The sequence below is a fragment of the Pollicipes pollicipes genome, unplaced genomic scaffold (assembly GCF_011947565.3).
Source record: "Pollicipes pollicipes isolate AB1234 unplaced genomic scaffold, Ppol_2.1 Scaffold_4740;HRSCAF=5597_pilon_pilon_pilon, whole genome shotgun sequence".
Taxonomy (NCBI): Eukaryota; Metazoa; Arthropoda; class Thecostraca; order Pollicipedomorpha; family Pollicipedidae; genus Pollicipes; species Pollicipes pollicipes.
Genome location: NW_023596545.1, coordinates 40630362 through 40651812, shown reverse-complemented (window position 1 = coordinate 40651812; position 21451 = coordinate 40630362). Strand labels below are relative to the sequence as shown.

The window sequence follows — 21451 nt, the reverse complement described above, 5'->3', positions numbered from 1 at the left end:
GCGCAGTGCCGAAGATGACTGCTGGAGGGCGCGCAGTCCGTCATTGCTGTCTATCTGTCGACGCCGGTACTGGCCAAGGTCGCCAGCACCGGCATCCCCTGTGGAAACGGGGTCCACCGGCGCAGTGTGAGATGCGGCGTGTTTGTTCACCCCGTCATGAGGAGGTACGAGGTGAGCCAACTCTCCGGTGTTGCAGGGTGGCCCTCTGCACCTGGACGTACCGGGACTTCACGCTGGACTCTATGGAGCTGACCGGCTACAACAAGATAGGCGTGGACTTACTCGAGCTCAGTGGCTACAAGGTCCTGGAGGTGTCGCACACAGAGTTCAAGACGCAGGACACTGTGTTGCAAAAAGTGAAGTTCTTGCGGCAAAAGATCCGTGATTTAGTCGCGAGGTAGCCCCGCTGGGCTCTAGGAATGAGTCGTGAGCGTGCGTTGTGAGTGCTCTCTGTCTGCGACTGTGGCGACGCGGGAAGGCTCGGCCCCATCACGCGGTGGTCGCCGCAGCCAGTGGTTTTATCCTCCCCTCCCCCCCCCCCCCCCCCCCACTGAGTCGAGCGCTGCCCCTTCCCCGCGAGACGGCCCACTGACAACCGCAGGCCAGCGGCTAAAGCGCCACGCGTTGCAGGCTGATGTGCGGACAGTAAATCCGAGCATGATGGTTGTCTGCTGTCTGTGACTGCTCGCACGCTGGCTGTAAACATGAGGATCGCGTACAAGAACCGATGCGTTTCGTTGTGAGCAGGGTATTTGCGAGAATCTGTGAGAAGCTTGTTTGTGACGGCATCATTTCATCAGGGGTCACACTCGGTTGAGAGTTCTGACGATTCCGTCCTATCTTTTCCTTTCTTCCATCGTTGTGTTGGTCTGCTTCGTCGCTAAGCTTCACATGAACGTCGAGGCTGTGGGAGCATCTATTGCGCACTCACATAACTCAAGAAACTCCATTGAGGTATTACGTGGCCCCGACCGGACGCATCCGCTGTAGGGTCTGCGAGACACCATTATATCGCCTGTACCACGCACAACGCGCTTTGCACGGTACCACCTGGCAGACCAGAACACTTGGACGGCATAGCGAGTGAATTGGCAATGCGGGAAAGAAATGGTAGGCGAAGAAATGTCACGAGTTCGGAGAAAAGCATCGACTTTTAGGTCCATTAGCCAAGCCTCGCACAGAAGCCTTGCCCCGCGCCACCTGCTGACAGATGGGCTGATTGGTTTCCATTTGTGGGCAAGTCCATTTGTCCAGTCCACTGTTTTCCCATTTCCTGACAGGCAAGAACTCCGCCCGAAGTAGTCCGCGACGCAACCTGACCTAATGTGCGACAGCTGCTGGACTGAGGATACATTGCCGAAAGTTATGTTGCGAAGTATCGCGAGCATGAGGCAAAACAAGAGGCCGACACAAGCAGTGTGACAAATGGGACAACGGAAAATGAAATGGAAAATGACGGAATGTTTGTCAATGCACAATGACGGAATGAAGTGCCCACAAGATCAAACTTGAAAAAGGGTGATTGAACATCGAAATACCGACGGGGTACGCGTCTGGACAGGCTATGGTATTTTCGACGTCTGGGGGAAGGGCGTGGTGCACAACTTAAAAGAAGTGTTCCACATTCGTGTGGGGTTTTGAACTGAAAGGCATCTTGAACATCATCGGGTGCGGTTCACAGCAACGCCCGCCTGAAGATCTGAACCCCTCTATTTTCTGAGCCGCACGCTCGCGCAATTTGCTCTTCCGGGCAGACTTTCAATGTCGCCCAGGCATTCATGACGCCCTTCAAATCGCGCCGTTCCGTTAGCCATGCGGCGATCAAGGCCAAGAAAAAACAAAATTGTCGAGCCGTTCATATCTGGCCGTCGTGAGCACAATTTCCAGCTGTAGCGATCATCAACCGGCCCTGTCAATGCTGCGCAAGGTACGGTGACAGACGAATGATGACGTATTGGGGAGCTGATTTACCAGGGCAGTTGTGTTGTCCGGAGCAGTCCCTTCCGCTCAAAAGCGCTCCGATAGTTATAAGTGAACCTATCATGTCTGATGCTTGCTTCAATATCTTGTGTGTAAGTGTGTAATATTCCCTTTAAGATCAGCCAGTGGGTTGTGCATTTGCTATTGATCACAACAAAAGTTCATCGATCTATTGTTCTCCATTTTGACATTAACCGGCGCACGTCATACCCGCAAGGTTTAAATTTTCTGTTCGACCAGTCGCTTTGGGCGTTCATACAAATCACGCCTCACTGTTCATTCTTTCGGATATCTCGCCGTCTTTTTTAAATAAATTTCCATTTCGGCAGTTGCCTTACCGATATTTGCCAGGTCCTGCACTAGGCATAAGAGACCTGTTGCTACGTAACCGGTATATATTTACCACCACTCACGTTATACATTATCCCCATACAAAAACCACCATTCGATATTTCCGACCGCAAAAATAGCCTCGTCACTTCAGTTGTCTACTTCACTCATTGGTTCGATTCGTATACCAAGGCGAAGCAGCGTCTTATGTCGTCTGGTGGCTCGTTCCCAGTGACCATAAAAAGGGGCCCTGTCTGCCTGCCACGGAGGAAACGGGAACGGTACTGAATGAGGCACGTTGCCGCCCGATGCTGGGCGCCCAGACATGGCTGGCACGGACCCACCACCATTTAACGGGCGGCTGACGGCGCCAGGCGTTTACAAACGCTCCCTCGCTCCGCCCGCACCGCAACAGGCGTGGTGACTTACACCACCTCGCTCTGCCTGCGGTGCCGCTGGTCTGGCCTCATCCACTATGGCATGGGTTTCGTACCTGTGTGTTGCGGCGACGAACGTATGTTTTGGCTGTTCGTGTGTCTGTGTATGTGTGTGCGCGCGCCCCAGAACGTCGTAGAGAAGCAGACAACATGTAAGGATCATTTATTATTCAATGAACGACAGCGAACGGATGGTCATCTCACCCGAAAGCAAAGCTCAGTGGTGTCGCTAGCACACCGGGTAATTCCGTCATGAAGGAGTCCACATGCAACGGTGGACACATAAGGGAAGTACATACGAGATTACTTGTATTGCACCTCGACGATTAGCGAGAAAAGCTACGCGCGACTCCGCGCCTGAAAAGCTCGAGATGCCCTGACGGCCTCTGTCAGCTGCGGTCCAGCTACAGACTCCAGCCGTGACACGAACACAGTCCGCCCCCGCCGAAGAGGGGGCGGCGCGCTGCTGACGCAGTACCCTGTGGCACACAACCAGACGACACGGCTACCGACACAGACCGACGCACACAAACACACAAACGCCAACACACACCGGCACACTCCTGAAACTGCGTCCGCGGACTGGCGGTCGCCCGCGCTCGGAACGGACAGGAAGTATTGTGTATTTCACGGAGGCGCCCGGAAACGGACAGGGGATGGGCCCACGGCCGGGCTCGTCTCTGAAGCTGAGCGCCGCCGCTGACGGTCGGCCCGCCTCAGCGCCCATGCTCGCTGGTGCGCCGCCGACTGCAGACGGGGACGACTGTCGGCGCGCGCCTCATCCGGCTTCAGGAGAGCACGCGGAGCGGCGGACCCAGCGGCGCCCCGCGGCTCACTCGGACTCCTCGGCCGAGTCGGCCTTCTTCGGCGCTTTCTTGGGCGGACGCCCGCGGGGCTGTGGCAGCACGGCATTCCGCAGTTAAAGCGTGTGGATAGGTCTGGTCCAATGTATCTCCGGTCTCCATTTTCGGGCAAACACAACGACCAAGGGCGTCCTTGCGTCTACCCTGAAGAGGCGAGCACTCCCTTCAAAGCACGCCGCCCGTGTAAGAAGCCTGTCCAGAAATCCACGAGAGCCCAAAGACGAGTCAGACGTCTTGACGTGTATTACGCCCTGGCTGGGAGTAGGCGGCAATGGCCCCGGATAAGCCAGAAATAAACTCCGTCCGCGGCAGCGTCCCACGAGAAAAACCCTACTACAGCTGGCCAATGGACGGTTCCAAGAAGACCCGGCGCCGAACATTACCGGGAGCAACTCAGACTGGGTCGTCGCTACACATCGGATTTCAGGACGAATTTGTTGGGTACGGCCCTAGCGCAACCAGCTCATGCTGGAACGCATCGGGGCACGCACACTTATGGAGCTCTACAGTGATGCCTCAGAGACAACACGGAAGGTAAAAAGCAAATACTTCAATACACATGGCTTATCATCACGCCACGGAGAGATCGTAGGATGAGAATGTAAAGGTCCAATGTGCATCGTAACCTTTGGTTTCCAAATGGCGTGCCCAGACGTGACCCTGTGCCCGGGGGGGGGGGGGGGCACGTGAAAGCCGAGTTTTTACAATATTTGTCCAATTCATTGACATTTTTAACGACGTTGTCGTGTGATGGTGATTTGGCGTTTTAGAGCGCGTCGGCATTTGGGTCATTTTGAGCTCACAATGTTTTACGATGGGTGGCACGGGAGAAAACGATGTTATCGGTTGGCACCGTCGGCTGTAACGACCGATGTCCAATACCGATGTCATACGCTCTAAATGATGCGGTCCAATGCTTTGAATGCATGGTCCAAGGAGCCCATGAGGTCCCCGAGATGTCCCTGCGCATGTGCGGGGTACTCACTACCGGCCGCAAATTCAGAGGAAATCGGAAAGGGACGCCGCCTGTGTGAATACCGCCAAGTTCATACTGAACTGGAAAGGTGATCGCCATCGCACACAAACCCCTTCAATATTTGTGCTGATTTCGAGTATGGTTCAGTCATTGCCTGCATCCAAAATGCGGACTTCACTCGGCCCACAAAGTTTCAGACAGTACCACTTCTGCTCTTGAGATCTGTTCCTCCCAAAGAACACAGATCGCAGTTCATCTATCGGTGTGGTTTGGCATACACAAGATGTCGTGTGGGAAGCTGGCAGCTGCACCGTCTTGCCCCAGTTCCAGGGCTGCTCCGGCACTGGCCGCCGATACCGAACAAGTAAAAAAAGTAACTTTCCAGCTATATCACACCATAGTGTTGATGAAAAATTGATGATTGAGTGTACTCAGAGCGAATATTTTTGGTGACTGAATAAAGATCCATTACTCATAGCTCAACAATCCCTTGGTGACCGGCCTAAGATCTTGGTTACTCCTTCCCATCCCACACCTTCTCCTGGTTCCTGCAATCGCAAATGCTAACCTTGGCTGCTTTCTTGGCTGGTCCACCCACTTTACGGGGTCGACCCCTTTTCTTGGCAGGAGCAGGCTGTTGAGCACCCTCCTCCCCATCCGCCGCTCCCGAGTCAGCCATCTTGCGCTTCTCGGGTACCTTCGCGGCCACCTATTGGGGCAACATCACCGATAACAGCAGTAATGTGTCAGTAGGTATGTGCTGATCAGGGGTCATGTAATGCTGATAAATGGATGGATAGTCAGGTGTGGCAGTGGCTACACCAACTTCACTACCTATACACAATTGACCTGATTGGTGCATATGTTCATCAGGTCTGCAAAAACAAACTTCCAATGAACAGCCTTTTAGCTCAGGGGGGGGGGGGGAGCAAAATGCCCATGTTCTCCCCTGGCTACCTGACTTGAGTCATGAAGTATAAACATTTCATGTTTAAGTATTCAGGCTGGGCACAACATTGAAGTGCCCATTTTGCATGCAATGAGTGAGGTTTAGGAGGTGAGGTGAGGACTTAATACCTTATCACTTTTGGGTGGTCTGCCACGTCTCTTCTTCACAACCACATCATTGTTATCTTGAGCTGTTGCTTCTTCGGGCATCTGCAAAAATGTTGTGATGCTGTTATGTAATACAGATGTCATGAGTGGCAGAAAATCCTCAAAATAATTGTGGTGTATTGGGATTGTGCTTTCTTCCAAGGCATGAATATGAACATTATGAAAGCAGTTGTTGGTTGCATGTAGTGTAATCAAGTATCAAATGGATATAGACAACCGAAGTATGACAACAGTGCAAAATGGAGGAAAGCTTCAGTAAGCTGCAGTGAGCCACTAGTGGAGGAGCACTGCAGAGGGAAGCTGTAGGGATGAAAACATGAGATGTTGGTGACATGTCTGTGGTTAAGTGACTTCAAAATAGTGGTGTTATGAGCATGAAAAAACATGATGTGTACATTATGTGCCACAATCATCTATATGACATACAGCATGCTTTACTTCCCATGTCAACATGACACAGGCAAGTATGTGGAAACCATGCTCCAGTGGGGAGGATAAACTCTACAATGCCAAAATGGCCCTTCTCCAGATTGTAAAGTGGGCCCCCTATAAGCAGGAATGAATCTTGCATAGAACGGCATTAGCCTTATAGAAGCCAGCTTTCACTTTTTGCAGTCCGGAATGGAAACACCTCAGTGAATAATGGGTCCTCTACAAACCAAAATGGGCTGTCCAAGTCCATAATGGGCCCTCTTCAAGTCAGAATGGCCCAATATGGTGGAGAATGGGTCCTCTGCAGAGCAAAATAGGCCCTCCACAGTTAATAATAGGCTCTCTCAAGTCAGATTAGCCCAATAGGCACCACAAGTCTGCATGGGACTCATCTGCATGCTAGAATGGGTCTTCTTTAGTCAATAATATGCCCTCTACATGTCAGGATGGGATGGGCCCTCTAGAGGTCAGAATGAATCTTCATTAAGCCAGAATAACCTCCCTGTGGATCAGAATGGGCTTTCTACAGGTCAGAATGGGCCCTTGGCAGAGCTTTCAAGTCAATAATGGGCCCTCCACTGGTTAGACCTGTAGAATGATATCAATTACAGGACCCTTACTTAATAAAAAGCCTTCTACAGGCTTGAAGGAGCCCTCTGCAGTCCAGGATGAGCCCTCTGCAAAACAAAAATGGCCCTCTAGTCAATACTAGATCCTCCACAGGTCATAACGGGCCCTCTACAAACCAAAATGGGCTCTCCACAGGCCAGAATCAGCCTTCTACATGCCAGCATGGGCCCTAAACAGTAAATAATGGACTGAATACAGATCAGAATAGGTCTCTTCAGGCTAGATGGGCCCTTCAGTCCATCAAGGGCCTGCTACTGGTCAGACTGGGACCCTCTGCAGGCTTAGAATTACCCTATTTTGGTCAGAATCAACCTTAATAGACCAGAATCAACCTGCAACTTGTCAGGATAGACTGTAAGAGGCTTGCATTTACATTGCATGTAGAGTTACAGGTTAACACTTTTCAAGTTCAGAATGGGCCCTCAACAGGCCCTCCAAGTTGAGGGGTGGTGCCACCCCCATCAGCTTTCAATTTGGGGTGAGCATCGCTCACTGCTGCCCCCCCCCCCCCCCCCTCCCGGTTTCTGTGTCCTTGCACACAGGTAAGGAAAAGCAAGCCTGCTCTTCCATTTAATCAATACCACGCTGAAGGAACAGACAGTGATCGTCCAAAGAGGCTTCACACTTTTCACAAGGAATGTTAACATACACTTTATGTCCACCGGAGTGTACATTTGGCTCCAATAGGAGCCCTGAGCCCCTTGTTTGGCAATACCAGTGGCATATTGCCGGGGCAGCAAATGCCCTGTATAAGGCCTGTGCGCGCAGGTAGATGAGAAAGACGCATGGGATGCCTACCCTGTAATGTGAACGTTGATAACCCCAACGTAGAGGGAACAGTGGGGCAGACGTTCCCACAAAACGTCGCACCACCACCACCCAGGTATAAGGGGGAAAACCGCTTCAGGTGCCCACCGCGGCGACTTTGCAAACCACCTTGCGCGCGCATGGCAAAACGGGCATCCTATTACCCGGTTACCAAAAATAAGCTAAAATAACCAAAAATAAACACTTACTACCAAATTTTATCCATCACCATCAAAGTGAACACGACACCACCGATTGGGTCATTGTGACCAGCATGCTTGTGTTCGTCACCGGTATAAGGAAACTGTGAACAGCAATGTCTGTTTAAATTACCAAATATACGAGGGAAATGACTGGTGTCAGCTTGAGAGAGCGAGGGGGCTGGGCCTGGGGATGGGGCTTGACATAATGTGGCCAGGGGCGGCGGATTTGGGGAGGGCAGGTAGCAGCTACTCTCTGCCGGAGGCAGGCAACATTTACACGCGCCCGGTTGGCCGGTTGGATACCCTTCGCTCCGGTGGGGGGGGGGGGGGATCAATTTGACCGCCTCCCAAGATCTCAGGAACTAAGAGAGCTAGAGACACCAAATTTACGGGGTGTATTGGCCCGTACGTGTATTGGCCCGTACGTGAATTCACTAAGGTAGAAGTTTCAGGTTCCTAGGTCATGACGTTCGGGTCAAATAAGGTCGAACAAGGTCAAACTGAAGGCTGGTCTCCAGAGAGCCCCCAAAACTAGATACCTGTTCTAAGCAAAAGGTAGCATGCTCATTTAAGGTCGGTGACACTGTTTGACCTTTTTGAAGATCGTGATGACCAAACTCATACAAGACTGCTTTGACTTTTGTGTTTGAATAGGCGACGAAGATAGCGCTTAGTGTAGTTCCTAAAATTTAATGTTTACCTGGGTCATTTCAGGTCAGTGCCCTAGCCCAAGCTTAACGAAGTCCATGGAAGATGCATAATGCAGTTCCTGTTATTAATAAATTTGAAATGAGCACCGGAAACTATCCCATGCACCAAGCCCTGGAGAAATAAAGCAGGTTGGTTTTGACTTTGGTATGACTTTCATACTTGACCCTAGGTTAATGAAATTTGTTTATTCAATTTTTGTGTTGCCTAAGAAAGTATCTCCGACATGCATGGCTTTGTCTAACACTCCATTGCTGCATCAGTTTGAACGATTCCCTAGAAATTAACTTTGCTGAATTCGTAGCCTGACCTTGACCTGCCGTAGGTCAGGGACCTTACAGGGCACATCTAGATGTATGATGTCAAACGATCCGCTGCTCAATTGTCTACCGCTATGGAAGTTCGGCGCGGCCGTGCAGCGCCGTTCTGAAACTATTCCGGAAAACCTTCGTGGGGGGGGGGGTCAAACTGAAACCACCCGAGCGTGTGTTAACATGATCAGCAGCTGGGGCGGGGCGGAAACGCACGGCGTAGGAGAGTACCGGACAGATGACAGCAGGATGGGACGGGACCAGAAATAATGGCACAAGGCATGGGAGCAAATGATAGCAGGGGGCAGGAGACGACAGAAAGACAGGGCTGAGGGCAGGGCTGAGGGCTTAGATGGGTGGGGCTGGATGAGTTAAGGAGGAGTTTGTCGCATGAGATAAATTCTAGGTACACACCACAGGTTCTAGAGATTTTAAACAAATCAGGATTGAGACAACAGAGCGGAGGACAGAACACCACAGCACAGCACAGCACATAATGTGGCAGAGCCAAGCGGAATTATTCAAAACAAAACAAGGTTTACCTGAAAGACCATTTCAAAAGATGCTTCCTTCAGTCCTAACGCAATTGCACGCAAGGAACTGTCTGCTGCACGTCTTGCATGCCTTTGCTTGGCTTAACGAAGTTTGCGTACCATGCCATCCGAGCTACTGCTCATTTTGAGGTGAATGCAGTGCATACATGGCGCGCGGTGCCGCCGCGGGCCACATATATCCGCCGAGGGCCACACGCTCTTTTCGATGTGCAAGTACGGTTTTTCTTTGATAGGTTTGACCCGGGTGCTCGTTCCGGACATGCGCATCACGACGAACAATAGCCCTTTAAAAACACCGACCCTGTCAGCTGTCCGGGGGGCATCGACACGGACGCCGGAATGGGAGACCATCACCGCGTGGTGGTTTCCCATTACCTGGCCTGGCACGTCGGCGGCCGGGCCCTCGGCGCCCACACCTCCGCAAAATGTGAGTCCGGCGGAGGTGCAGGCACCGAGGCTTCGGCGATCCTCTGAGATCCTCGATCCTTTCTCCTTCTTTTGAAACAATTAAGAAGGCGCGTTCTGTAGATATTTTTGCGATTACGCGCTAGCACATTAATTCTGATCTGTCAGCTGTCGTGCATTCGTTTTGTGCTTACGTCGCATCACAGTAATTACCATATCTAATGTGCAAATCTGCCGCTTATGTGTGTTGTTATACCTTGCCTGGTATTTCTCTATGCGTTTCAATGAACAGTCTAGGAAAATAGCAGGTCAGTGAATAACGTGCAGCCTGAACTTTGCGTCATGAGAGAGGACGCGTCGTGGTCAGGTCCATGCGTTTGGCATTAATGTGTCCATCTCGCGTAGTTCAGATATTACACACAGCTTGGAGCGACTGCGAATCTTCCACGACTGCAATCGAAGGATGTTTGTCACGACTGGCAAAATATCTCACAGATGTTTTACGTAGTGACCCCTCGCGGGGAGCGATGAAGAAGCCGCGATGCCCGCCCTTTCCGCCAGAGCGAGAGGCAGGCGACGCCATATAGCCTCAGTAGCTGAGTGCGTCGTAAGGCCTCAATATACCGTTGATAGATTTGCGACTCGCGGAACGCGGGACTCGGTTTTCAACTGTTTTCAACTTGCGACTTCTTGCGACTCCCAAAAGGTGGAAGCCGGAGAACGGCCTTGGGCTGGCGGAAAGGTTGGTTGACTTTTTCCGTCGGTGGATTTACATGCGGCCATATAAGGGGTTTGCTAAGATGACTATAAGTGACTGACCCATAGCAGCGGCGGTGAAATCGGTCACTGAGGGACCGTTGCTTCATTACGGCGACTCCAGAAGGCGAGGCTCGCACACAGTCCGATGAGGGACTCCGACGACGAGACATCCTTATGCCCGTGTTGTTTACTAACATGATGCGGGATTCAGGCTCAACTTGTGTCAGACCAGGACATAGCTCTAACCTAGTCACAGATCAGGACCAGCGAGAACCAAACCAGAAACGCGAACTTCATCAGACTTGCGAGTAACGCGACAAGATTTGCTCACTGTGCCCAGCACCCTTGCGACCGTTTGACAATTAATACGGGCTCGAAAGACGACACCACGCGGGCGGCGCGCGCGCGGCGGCATTTGTCGATGTGTGCGAGCGTCCTGGCGCGTGAGTTCAGTATTCCGCGCGCAGGCGAGAAACCTTCTAGTCCTCGTGGCACCTCAATCTCCCAAGAGGTGGTCGTGGCAGAGCTGAAAGCGTTTGCTGAGCCAAGTATCGTTATCTGCTCGTGTTTTGGCCCTTTCTCGTGGTGTTCTTCAGTATTCGTCCGTAAGTTTCAGATGTTTATTTGTATCCACATCCTCAGCTACGGCGTTATTGTTAAGTTATTCGACTACAAGTCTAACTTCCGTAATAACTTGCAAGTATGTCCGAACTCCTTAAATTATGTAGTACAAAACGCGATTCGTGATTGAAACATGCACAGGCTGTTCAACAGTGGCCGCGAGCCAGTGAGGTTCATGTCTGGGAGTCGCGCTCATAAACGCCAGATCCAAATGACTCCCCGATTACATTACTTTTTAGTATTGAACGCCACATGGCTTGTGACGTGGCAGGATTTGAATGACGTTACCATGAGGACATGCATACACGCATGGCCTTGAAATAGTTGCACGAAATAGTCTGCACGTATCCGCGGGCGCATGCCTAAACTAGTGGTTTTAGGTCTGAAGAAGGGCAGGGCTGTAAACTGCACCGACTCATCTTCAGAATGACTTTCAGGTCAAAACTTCATACAACTGAAGAACACTTGACTTTAACTCGCGTCACCAAATTCTGCCGTTGACCTGGAATTGCATGATCGGACAGCGGGGCCAGGGCTCACACAATACGTACAGCATAGAATGGGCCGATTCCAGGAATCCATCCATAAAAAAATAATAACGTTCTGTCATCAAAGTCACTACTTTAAAAGCTTCGAAGTCCACGCCCGCGAGGCCACTGGTCATTCAATGGTCAGAACCGCGAGGCCACTCGTTTCATATATTGCCATGTGTCGCAATGCATTCTCATGTATCTCAATGCATTCTCACGTATCTCAATGTATTCTCACGTATCTCAATGTATTCTCAGGTATGGCGCAGACGAGCGCGCGTGCCATCCAGCCGCACGCGCCATTCTTCAGCCAGCCCGCACCCTGTCGTCGCACGTGGCGCCCAGCAGTCCCGCCCGCCGGCCGCGTGCCAGGCGCGGCGCCACCGACGCGGCGCTGGACACGCGGTGGGTCCGCCGCGGCTCAGACGGCCGCCGCCGCCGGCTCCGCCTCTGTCTGCCCGCCGGGTGCCAGAGCGCCAGCCGTGTTCTAGGGGACAGAGGCGGCACGTGAGGCAGGACGCGGCGTAGCACGTTTGGAATTCTGGGCTTCGATAGTGAACCCCGTACATTATCTGGATATTGCTGAAGTGTTTTGGTGATGCTACAGTGAACGGCGGAATTAAAGAGCGTGGGGCAGCTCTTAATTCCTAAGTGTGGAAGTTTCGTACATGCGGGCAACAAACACCACAAAACAACATAAATTGAATTATTTCAACGAGTACAGCGTATAACACTGTATATGTGTATATATGTATATTAACATATATACTGTATATATGTATGTAACACTGCATATATGTATGCATATAACAACCCGGAAGAATTCGTCACTAATTGCACAATAAGTGTTGAACAAATAAAAATGACAAGAAGGCGCGCACGCGGCCTCGTCTCCCGCCGCGTGCAAAAATCGCTGCAAAAGCTCACCAATCCAGACCACCTCTAAGTCTGCAGCCTCTATGGAGACAGCAACGACAAAGACCACAGAAAAAAGACGACGAACACTGGGGACAGAAAACACACATCAGCTCGGTCATCGCCTCCACGGCGTCCGCGAACTCACCAGTTGCCGCGCCCTCTCCTCCAGCAGGCCGAAGGCGAAGTGGTTCAGCAAGAGGCCGTTTGGCAGCGCCACGCCTTGGAACCTGCGCCGGGGGAAGAAGACGTCGACATCAGACCAACAGGACACGCCACGGGGGCGGTCAAGTCGTCACAAGCTCCACAGCGCACAACGCGACGGGCAAGTGACTGATGCGCTCCAAATTGTGAAGGTATCTCTTTTCAAAGAGAATGCATTGCAATTGATTGGAAGCTATGGTAAGATGCGTCAGTGTGCAGCTATTTTACAAACCGAGAAGTGGCCAATCCAATCCAGATTGTTCAGTCCAATAAGCGCAGAGCAGTTGTAACACAAGTAGCCGACCCAGGCGTCTGGCAACCGGCACACCTGCTGACACTGAGTGACCTGCACGTCGCCCTTTACCGACACGCACGACATCCCCGCTGACGCCAAATGGCCCGCGCATCATTCCGGACTGACCTCTAGGCCAACCCTGCTGACCCTGGATGGCCTGCGCATCACTTCCGACTGACCTTTACGCCACCCCTAATAATCATGAATGACCGCTGACTGACCCACACACGGTCCCTGACCCCGACTGACCTGTAGAGCGGACCGCATTCGGCCTGGACGCGGTGCACGGCACAGATGGAACAGCGCCCCAACAAGCCCGTATGCGCCATGGCTGGCCCTCGGCTCAGGTCCACGTGGTCGCCGCACCGGTACACCGTCACCCGGTTCCCTGGCGGCGGGGCGGCTGGTTGACGTTCGGCAGCGGCAGGCGCGGGCGGGCTACGGGTGTACTGGCCGGCGGGTTACGGGGAGGCGCACTGGGACCGCCTGGGGCGGCCGCACTCGAGGTCGGACCAGTGTGCGCTGCTGCTGACTGGTGGGGGAGTGGAGTTGGGTGTGGGCGTCGATGACGGATACCCACAACGCCAGGGTCCGCGCTGTCGACGAGCGCCGTCCGGGTGACGTGTTGGGCTGAGATGGGCCTAGAGATACCACCAATTCAGGTTCCACACTCTCGGCGATCGATATGACTTTCACCACGGAGGCACAATCTACAAAATAAAATAACTCAATGCAGGGTCAGGAGCAGGTACACCGTGATGTGCGGTTCTTGAGTACCTAACTTATTTCGGGCAATTTTAGGAATTACATTACAACGTGAGAAGTCTTTCTTTAAATTAAATATACGTCAATTTGGGAATGAGCGGCAGGTTTGCACTAAGATGCAAATGTTGGCGTAAGATTTCCCCCAAAGCGTTTTGCAAATAGAAAAGTCCGGAAATTTAACTCTACTGACAGCAGTTAGCACCGCAAACAAAAAATAAGCCCACGCAGCAACCGGACAAAAGGGCTTTCCTAATCGACGCGACTGGAACAATCAAGGAATATTCACCAAGCTCCGAGAATCTCACAATTAGAGAGAACTGACAATACTGGTTGCTGCACAGTCAGGGAGTCATCAACCGCCTGGGCACACCTGCTTCAGACTCATACTCGACTCCGCTCCAGCAGAATCGGTCCGACCGACCCGGGCTCGCAGCACGCGGAGCGCTTACGACTCAGACTCCGAGCAGCACAACTCGATTTGGAGTTGACTCGATTCCGACCCCAAGGGCATATGGTTTGGTCACGGAATCGACTCCGACTGGGTGGATTCCGGCGATAGTGGTTCCGAATGCATAGATGTACGCGGGTTCAGGACCACCGGTATTGAACAGCTGTTTCCGTAATAAGAAGGGAAACAAGTGCAGCAACAAAACGGCAAAACATTCAATGCCTCTTCCTGCGCTTATGGCATCCAAATGAATCACTGCACGTATCGTTATCTATGTTTCCATTCGAGTACAGACATCGGTGATTCAAACCTGTACGTGTAGTTCAAATTGGACTCCACGTGACGTGGACGTTCAAAGAAATCGATTAACCCTTGGCTTACTAAAAGTCTAGATGACGCAGGAGCCCACCTCGACCGCACGCGGAAACAAGCACCAGAATGCCGGGCACCTCGCGCCCACCGAAGTCGGACAGTTGCTGTACGCTAGGCACCCATTCACAAACACAACTCACCCGCCTCACACCGCAGCACAACTTATCCGTCTCGAACCGCAACAAGACTCATCCGCCTCGCACCGCAGCACAACTCACCCGCCTCGCGCCGCAGCACAACTCACCCGCCTCATACCGCAGCACAACTCACCCGCCTTGCACCGCGACACAACTCATCCGCCTCACACCGCAACACAACTCACCCGCCTCGAACCGCAGCACAACTCACCCGCCTCGCACCGCGGCACAACTCACCCGCCCCACACCGCGGCACAACTCACCCGCCTCACACCGCGGCACAACTCACTCGCCTCGAACTGCAGCACAGCTCACCCACCTCGCACCGCGGCACAACTCACCCGCCTCACAACGTACCACAACTTATCCGCCTCGCGCCGCAGCACAACTCACCCGCCTCGCACCGCGACACAACTCACCAGTCTCTGACTGCTCGGCCATGCTGGGCACCTGGCGGCGCTTGTGCTCGTTATCGGCGAACATCTGCAGCGCCAGCTCCGCCGACACGTCGAGCCGCCGGAGCGGCAGCGCCAGCTGGCCCAGCCGGCGCATCATGCCGGCCAGCACGCGCAGCTCGCCGCCGCTGGGCGTCCATGCGTCCAGCGGCAGCTGCACGTCGTACACGAAACTGCCGCTGCGCACTGCAGGGGCGTGCGGTGGCCGGTCAGCTGGGCGGCGGGACGGGGTGGCCTGGCTGAGGGCGGGGTGTGTATCCGTGCCAGATTGGCAGTCATTTACAGTCAGCTAAGGGAATAATGATAGGGGTGACGGCGGAGGGAAGATCGCCTCTAATTACGATTGAAGTTACCTTATCGCCAAGAAGCTAATGGGTTGTGCGAAAAGATGTAACGTGGAAAATGGATGCAATGTTCCGCGGTCACTTGCAGCCGCGCCCCTCCCCCCCCCCCCCCTACCACTTATATGTCCAAGTCGTGTCGGTATTAGTATGCAAAGGGTTGAATGCTGACAGATAACAAATTGCTGTGCGTGCGCCGTAAATCGCAGTCTAGTACAAAATAACTAGATTGAGAACATGCCACGCTGTCATACGCCCCGCAAAACATTGCGCGCCTCGTGAAAATTTGTGCTGTCCCCTCCCTCTACAATTGAGAGGGCCTGCATGCGCCCTCGGAACCCGGTGTGATAAGACGATGGAGTGAGCGCGTCAGCATTTGAACAACGCATTGCCACTCGAAAACCCGCTCACGCTCGTTATCGAGCTAGTCTGTACACAAAAAGCCAACACCAAGTGTGGCACGGAGCTCTACGTGGTAGGCGCGCCCGTGCGCCGCACGCACCATTGGGGCTGGGGAAGCTGTGCAGCTGCACGTAGTGTTCGTCTTTGAATGCCTCCTCGATGACTGCGCCGAGCATCAGCGAACAGCTGCGCCAGAAGGCTTTGTTCGCCTGAAACGACGACCAGCCGGCTCGAGTTCGCACCTCATGCGGGTGAACGTCACACGGAGTACACGTCAGTCTAGTAGAGTGATAGGTGTGTCACTTTGTGGGCCTTGTTGTACTTCGGTATGTGAGGATCCCACTGGGATGCTGTTTACGTCTCTTGGTCACGCAGTGAAGCCACGAATACGTGTAAGTGTACGTCTTAAACGCGCCGTGCACACCCGCACATAACTCAGTCAGGAATAAGACGAGCCTATGATCTCATCTGTTGTGGAACGTACGCTTGTACAGCGCAACTACAAAGTTCGTACGTCGGTAGTTGACTTTGATGGAACTACGACGACGCCAACACCAGCTGCCTGAACGAATTTTTAAAAAATCGATGCAAGAAAGGATATTGCAGAAACAAAATCAAACGAAAAAGACGAAAGAAAACAGAAAGAGCAAAACGAAGGGACGACTGGAGGGCCGAGTAGAGGAGTAGGTGTTCAGGCGGCTATCAATACTAACCCGGGCCTCACGAGTATCCATGCGACTACGCTTGTTCCAAAACATCTACCGGCATTGCGAACCCTATTTCTATACAAAGTCGAGAGGGGTTGCAAATTTCGGGGGACGGCTATGCCTGGGGCAGCACCTTGAGCTGTGAAAAACTTCGTCGTTAGTTTCAGACGCCTGGCCATTCAGAGCTGTGGCTTTTCTCTCCACACCTCACCTCGGTCAAAACACATCCCACAGTTCACAAACAGGTGCGGTCAAGGCCGAATCCGGTTGTCGTGGTCGGGCTGGGCTTCCGTGTGAGCTCCCTGTCGTAAGATTACGTCGCGCATTTGGATTCATTTTACAACCCCTTCCTCCTGCCTCCGCGCCGGTTAAGCTGGGCCTGAATTCCTGCCTCCCGGTTGCGTTGTGATGAGCGTAATGTCCCGAAAAGATAACGCCTGCTTGGCATGTAATCGAACTAGAGGTGAAACAAAAAAAAACAAACAAAAAACGGGCGGGTTCCCTGCCATACGAGGAAGCCCATGGCATCATGGGACTCGAAGGTGTGCACGAGCGCCATACCGAAGTGACTTCAAATGCGTTCGTAGTTTGAAAAGGACACATCAGCCGTCGTCGGAACGGTATCATGGGACGAAGTGGAGATGCTACGGGGGGGGGGGGGGCGTCGGTATTGGAATAGGAGAATTAACTTATTATGCACCGAAGTGACCGTAAATTTGCAGCTTTTCAAAGAAACGTAAACGATTTTCACCCTCAGCGTAAAATGCATACATGAATGCCGTGTTTCTGGGCCGACAGCAACACCATGTAAAAAGGAAGGCGGCTGCATCTTGGGACTAGCTGACCAAAACAAAAAAAAATAAACTCTGCGTGATCTGTTACCCTTGCGCACACCTTTCGTGAGGTCCTCGTGTGTTACGCGTCAATGGACGACGTTGGGTGGTGACCATATCTCTCCCTCTCCCATGCCGGAGGGCTACGGTAGAATATCTCGTCCGTGTCGGCGGGCCACGGCCAGATGTGAGGAGCAACTCTCCCGTCAGTCACGGCGGGCCACAGCCAGATATGAGGAGCAACTCTCCCGTCAGTCACGGCGGACCACAGCCAGGTGTGAGGAGCAACTCTCCCGTCAGTCACGGCGGGCCACAGCCAGATATGAGGAGCAACTCTCCCGTCAGTCACGGCGGGCCGCAGCCAGATATGAGGAGCAACTCTCCCGTCAGTCACGGCGGACCGCACTGGTAGGGTCACGAGCTCTAATCTACGCAGGACTGGCTACCGAGCAGCTGGCTGAAAACGTCACAAAGCCACATCCCCAGCAGCCTGCACCGCCACAGTCTCCTGGCGCCGTCACACAACGTCGCATTCTGTGCCAGTGATGCATGGTACCTGAAACTCATCACGGACCAATAAAATCCAAAGCATAAGGAACACGGACCGCACGAACCGACTTCATCTAAAAGATCATATTTCGCCTACACAAGCGCGTGAAAGAAGCCCACCCAAGGGCAAAACTCACATGGAAGGGGTTGGCTTCGGTGAAGTAGAGGTACTTGAGCGTGCACGACTCGGCGGTGATGGGTCGATGCATATCCCAGAGCTCACCATTGACCTCAGCCAGCGCCGCGCGTCCCACCACCTCATCAGACAGGTCTGAAACACGGCGCATGGCGACTGTCAGGACAACGCCACACGCAAGGCCGGTGGAATAATTCCTGCCCTTCCAGGGCGATTTATGTCTCGGCCAAGTGCTCTCGGTCGTCACTTTTGCTCCTGAAAAGGTGTATGATTACACCATTCAGCGTCTGTACTTTAAGACAGCAAACAAAAATGCTGACTTAACAAGGCCAGGCACAACTGAAATCTCGTTAAATATGGCGCATCGCATTTGCACGCAGCACAGCCCCTGCAGAGTCCACGGGGGTGTGCTGCAACAAGCGGAGCTCTCAGGTTCCACGGCGCGTCTGCACTACGTCAGTGTTACGCCGGTGGCAACATGACGGAGGCGCGGTCAAGCCCGAGCGCCCGCCGGCGCGGCCCCGCCGCCCGCGCCCTGCGGCACGTTCACTCACGGCGCGCGCAGTCGTGTGGCGTGGAGATGCCCCTGTTCATCATCAGCGTGCAGGGCTCGAGCGGGCCGCCCTCGTAGCGCACCTCGACCTTCTCGAGGCGGCCGACCAACGAGCGTTGGCGCCGCTCCTCCTCGTCGAACAGCGCCGCGCGCCGCCGGCTCACAGAAGCGTTGGTCAGCTGCGAGAGGAGCCCTGCGTGCGCGAGGGGTGGTCACGCACTGTTCGGCAGCGAGGTGCTGAGGTGTACATGAGGCACGCTACGGAGATGGTCGAGAGGGCTTGTGAATAGCTACAGAACCTGTTCCTTGGTGCACCAAAAGAAGTGGCAAATCATGTTGACATGGCTACTTGTACCAAAACAGGTGACATAAAGACAATGGAGTAATGTCAGCTTACCCCAGATGAATTTTAAAATGTTGCACCAAGCACTTGCTAAGGTGGCACCCCAATTAGAGCCCGTGCTGAGCGTGCTCTTAGGCTAATACACTAGCTTTGTGAATCCAGGGGTCCAAACTGTAGAATAACTGAAGTGTGACTGTTAGTCAAATTAAGTTTAAGTTTGTCCAGCACACTATGTAAAAGCTTCCTGCCATGAGAGTTTTCTCAAACAGAGGAAAGCTTTCAAGAAAGACTAGGCTGTAGTGAACTGTAAATGCCACTCACTGCTTGAGAGTCTAGCAATGCACTCATTTGAGACCACTGGGATGATTATGGTTGAGTGAAATGATTGAAGGACAAAAGCATGCACTGAGAGCAATGGTATAAGCTTGTCTAATTCTCATAAGTTAGGATATATTTATCATGCCTTCCAAATTTGGCTTGAAAGCCTCAAATCAAGGATACTAAACCATCATCTTCAAACAACATATAAATGCAATATACACAAACTTGGGTATATATACAACATGTATATATATATATATATATATATATATATATATATATATATATATATATATCAGTTCTCAACTATATCAGTGATAGTTGCACATATTTTGTAAAACATGTCACATTTTGTAGTCAGGCATGCAAGTAGTACTTACTTCTTTTATGTGGCAGCACTGACATTGCTGTTTTGATGTGTATACTTAACACCATGGCAAAACTTAATTTTCACAGAATCTATACAATAACTCTTGAAAAACTCATGAGCACAGAATGCCCTGAAGCACAATGTCCAGTTGTACCTGTCACCTGCAAATGAGAGATGATTAAAACTAACAGTTCTAGGACCATATTTATTTAGAAGAGCATGCGCACAATTTATCGCAAAAGGTTTATTCCTTTAAAATACATTTCATTTTTTAACCAACAAGTATCAAAACAAAGACAGCATGATGACAAAACCCCTCACATGTGAGACAACTGCATTACTTTCAAAAAGTGTTGATTAACAGAAAAAGGATTCAAAAAATATCTTGAATGGAGGTCAAGAGGATGAAAAGGATCTCCAGTCCTCTCACTTCCACTAGGTACTTAGGAGATAATAGGACTTTGCTGTTCCAGCCTGAAAAGAATCCTCTCAGTATTAGTCACTGTGGTTATTAGAATCATTGGACATATAAGCAAAGACAGGTAATATGACATGGTTATTTCCATTTTCTTTGGATCTTTATGCACATACAGACACAACTAACCAAATTTAAGTAGCCAAGCCAAGCAAACATAGCATTTGGGACTATCCTATATTGGCTAACTGATCACACAAGATTCTCCCAAACTCTAGTGTTAGAAGTGACTTACATAAGCCCAACACATTCATATTATGGTGTCACATACCCATATACATGCATATGTATATATACATATATACCTATACAAAACAAAAGATAAATATAAAAGGAGGCCAAATTTGTACCACACTTAAATTCTACACTTTTCATTACCATATATTTCTAACACTACTTGATCTTTTACTAAAAGGCATACTTTTACTGGCACAAACATTGAGACATCTAGTATCTTGTATTTACAACTATGAAATCACATGTTCTTTGCTGCATGATACCACAAAAAAAACATTTATCAAATAGGCATCATCACAAAATACCATGTCTCTGTTGAAATGTGACAACAAAGGACCATGAAAATGTTCTGGTAAATTACAAGACCAAACCAGCCAACAAAAGTAGGGAACTGGACAGACTTATTGGTAGAAACACCTGCATCTCAGATGTTTTGCTGTCAGATGCTGCACAGTCAGTGTGGCACATGTTAAAATAAAATACACTTGTAGAAGCAGTAGGAGGCTGGTTGCCACAACCTGTGTACAATTGGCATGCAGCTTACAAATGTGTTACAAGGCACGTTCAGTGTTAGCCCAATGTCATTGATACCAGAAACCAGCAAAGCTTCAGGATAAAATCTAACAAATCCAAAGCGCTCTGGACACCTAATTAATGTTATTACTAACAAGATGAATATGAACCAATTGAAAGCCGCAATGTGAGCAAGCGTACCGTCGGTAAGTCGCAAACTTGGCTGGATATGGAACTTGTCACCACCACAAATGCCCCATGTGCGTCGCAAAAAGATGAAATTATCCATGCTCTTGGCTTATGTTGGAAAAAAGAAAAATTGACACTCATTTGAAAAACGATGACAAGAATCGGTGTTTCACCTTTTATTCATATTTTATTATGTATTTGTCTTGAGTTGATTTCATCAATGTACAAA

At 51.3% G+C, this 21451-nt stretch overlaps 1 protein-coding gene and 1 long non-coding RNA gene across 6 annotated transcripts; both read right to left on the bottom strand.

The window, feature by feature from the left end:
• Positions 1-2893: 2893 nt before the first annotated feature.
• LOC119098962 (uncharacterized) lies at positions 2894-7660 on the bottom strand. Its single transcript, XR_005094300.1, has 4 exons — positions 7563-7660; positions 5664-5744; positions 5155-5295; positions 2894-3642 (listed from the first exon to the last, which is right to left on the bottom strand). It is a non-coding gene; the product is annotated as an uncharacterized LOC119098962 (long non-coding RNA).
• A 4156-nt stretch (positions 7661-11816) lies between these two features.
• LOC119099177 (39S ribosomal protein L39, mitochondrial-like) lies at positions 11817-21275 on the bottom strand. Of its 5 annotated transcripts, none has more exons than XM_037222277.1 (9): positions 21235-21275; positions 19819-19969; positions 18776-18967; positions 18223-18356; positions 16097-16205; positions 15218-15439; positions 13326-13464; positions 12726-12807; positions 11817-12149 (listed from the first exon to the last, which is right to left on the bottom strand). In XM_037222277.1, exons 2-9 carry the CDS (start codon positions 19871-19873, stop codon positions 12084-12086), a joined length of 999 nt encoding a protein of 332 aa, XP_037078172.1. In that variant the 5' UTR covers positions 19874-19969; positions 21235-21275; the 3' UTR covers positions 11817-12083. The 5 variants fall into 5 exon arrangements, with proteins under 5 accessions (XP_037078172.1, XP_037078173.1, XP_037078174.1 ...); XM_037222278.1 differs by lacking the exon at positions 21235-21275 and adding an exon at positions 21204-21231; XM_037222279.1 differs by lacking the exon at positions 21235-21275 and adding an exon at positions 21112-21178.
• Positions 21276-21451: the final 176 nt, after the last annotated feature.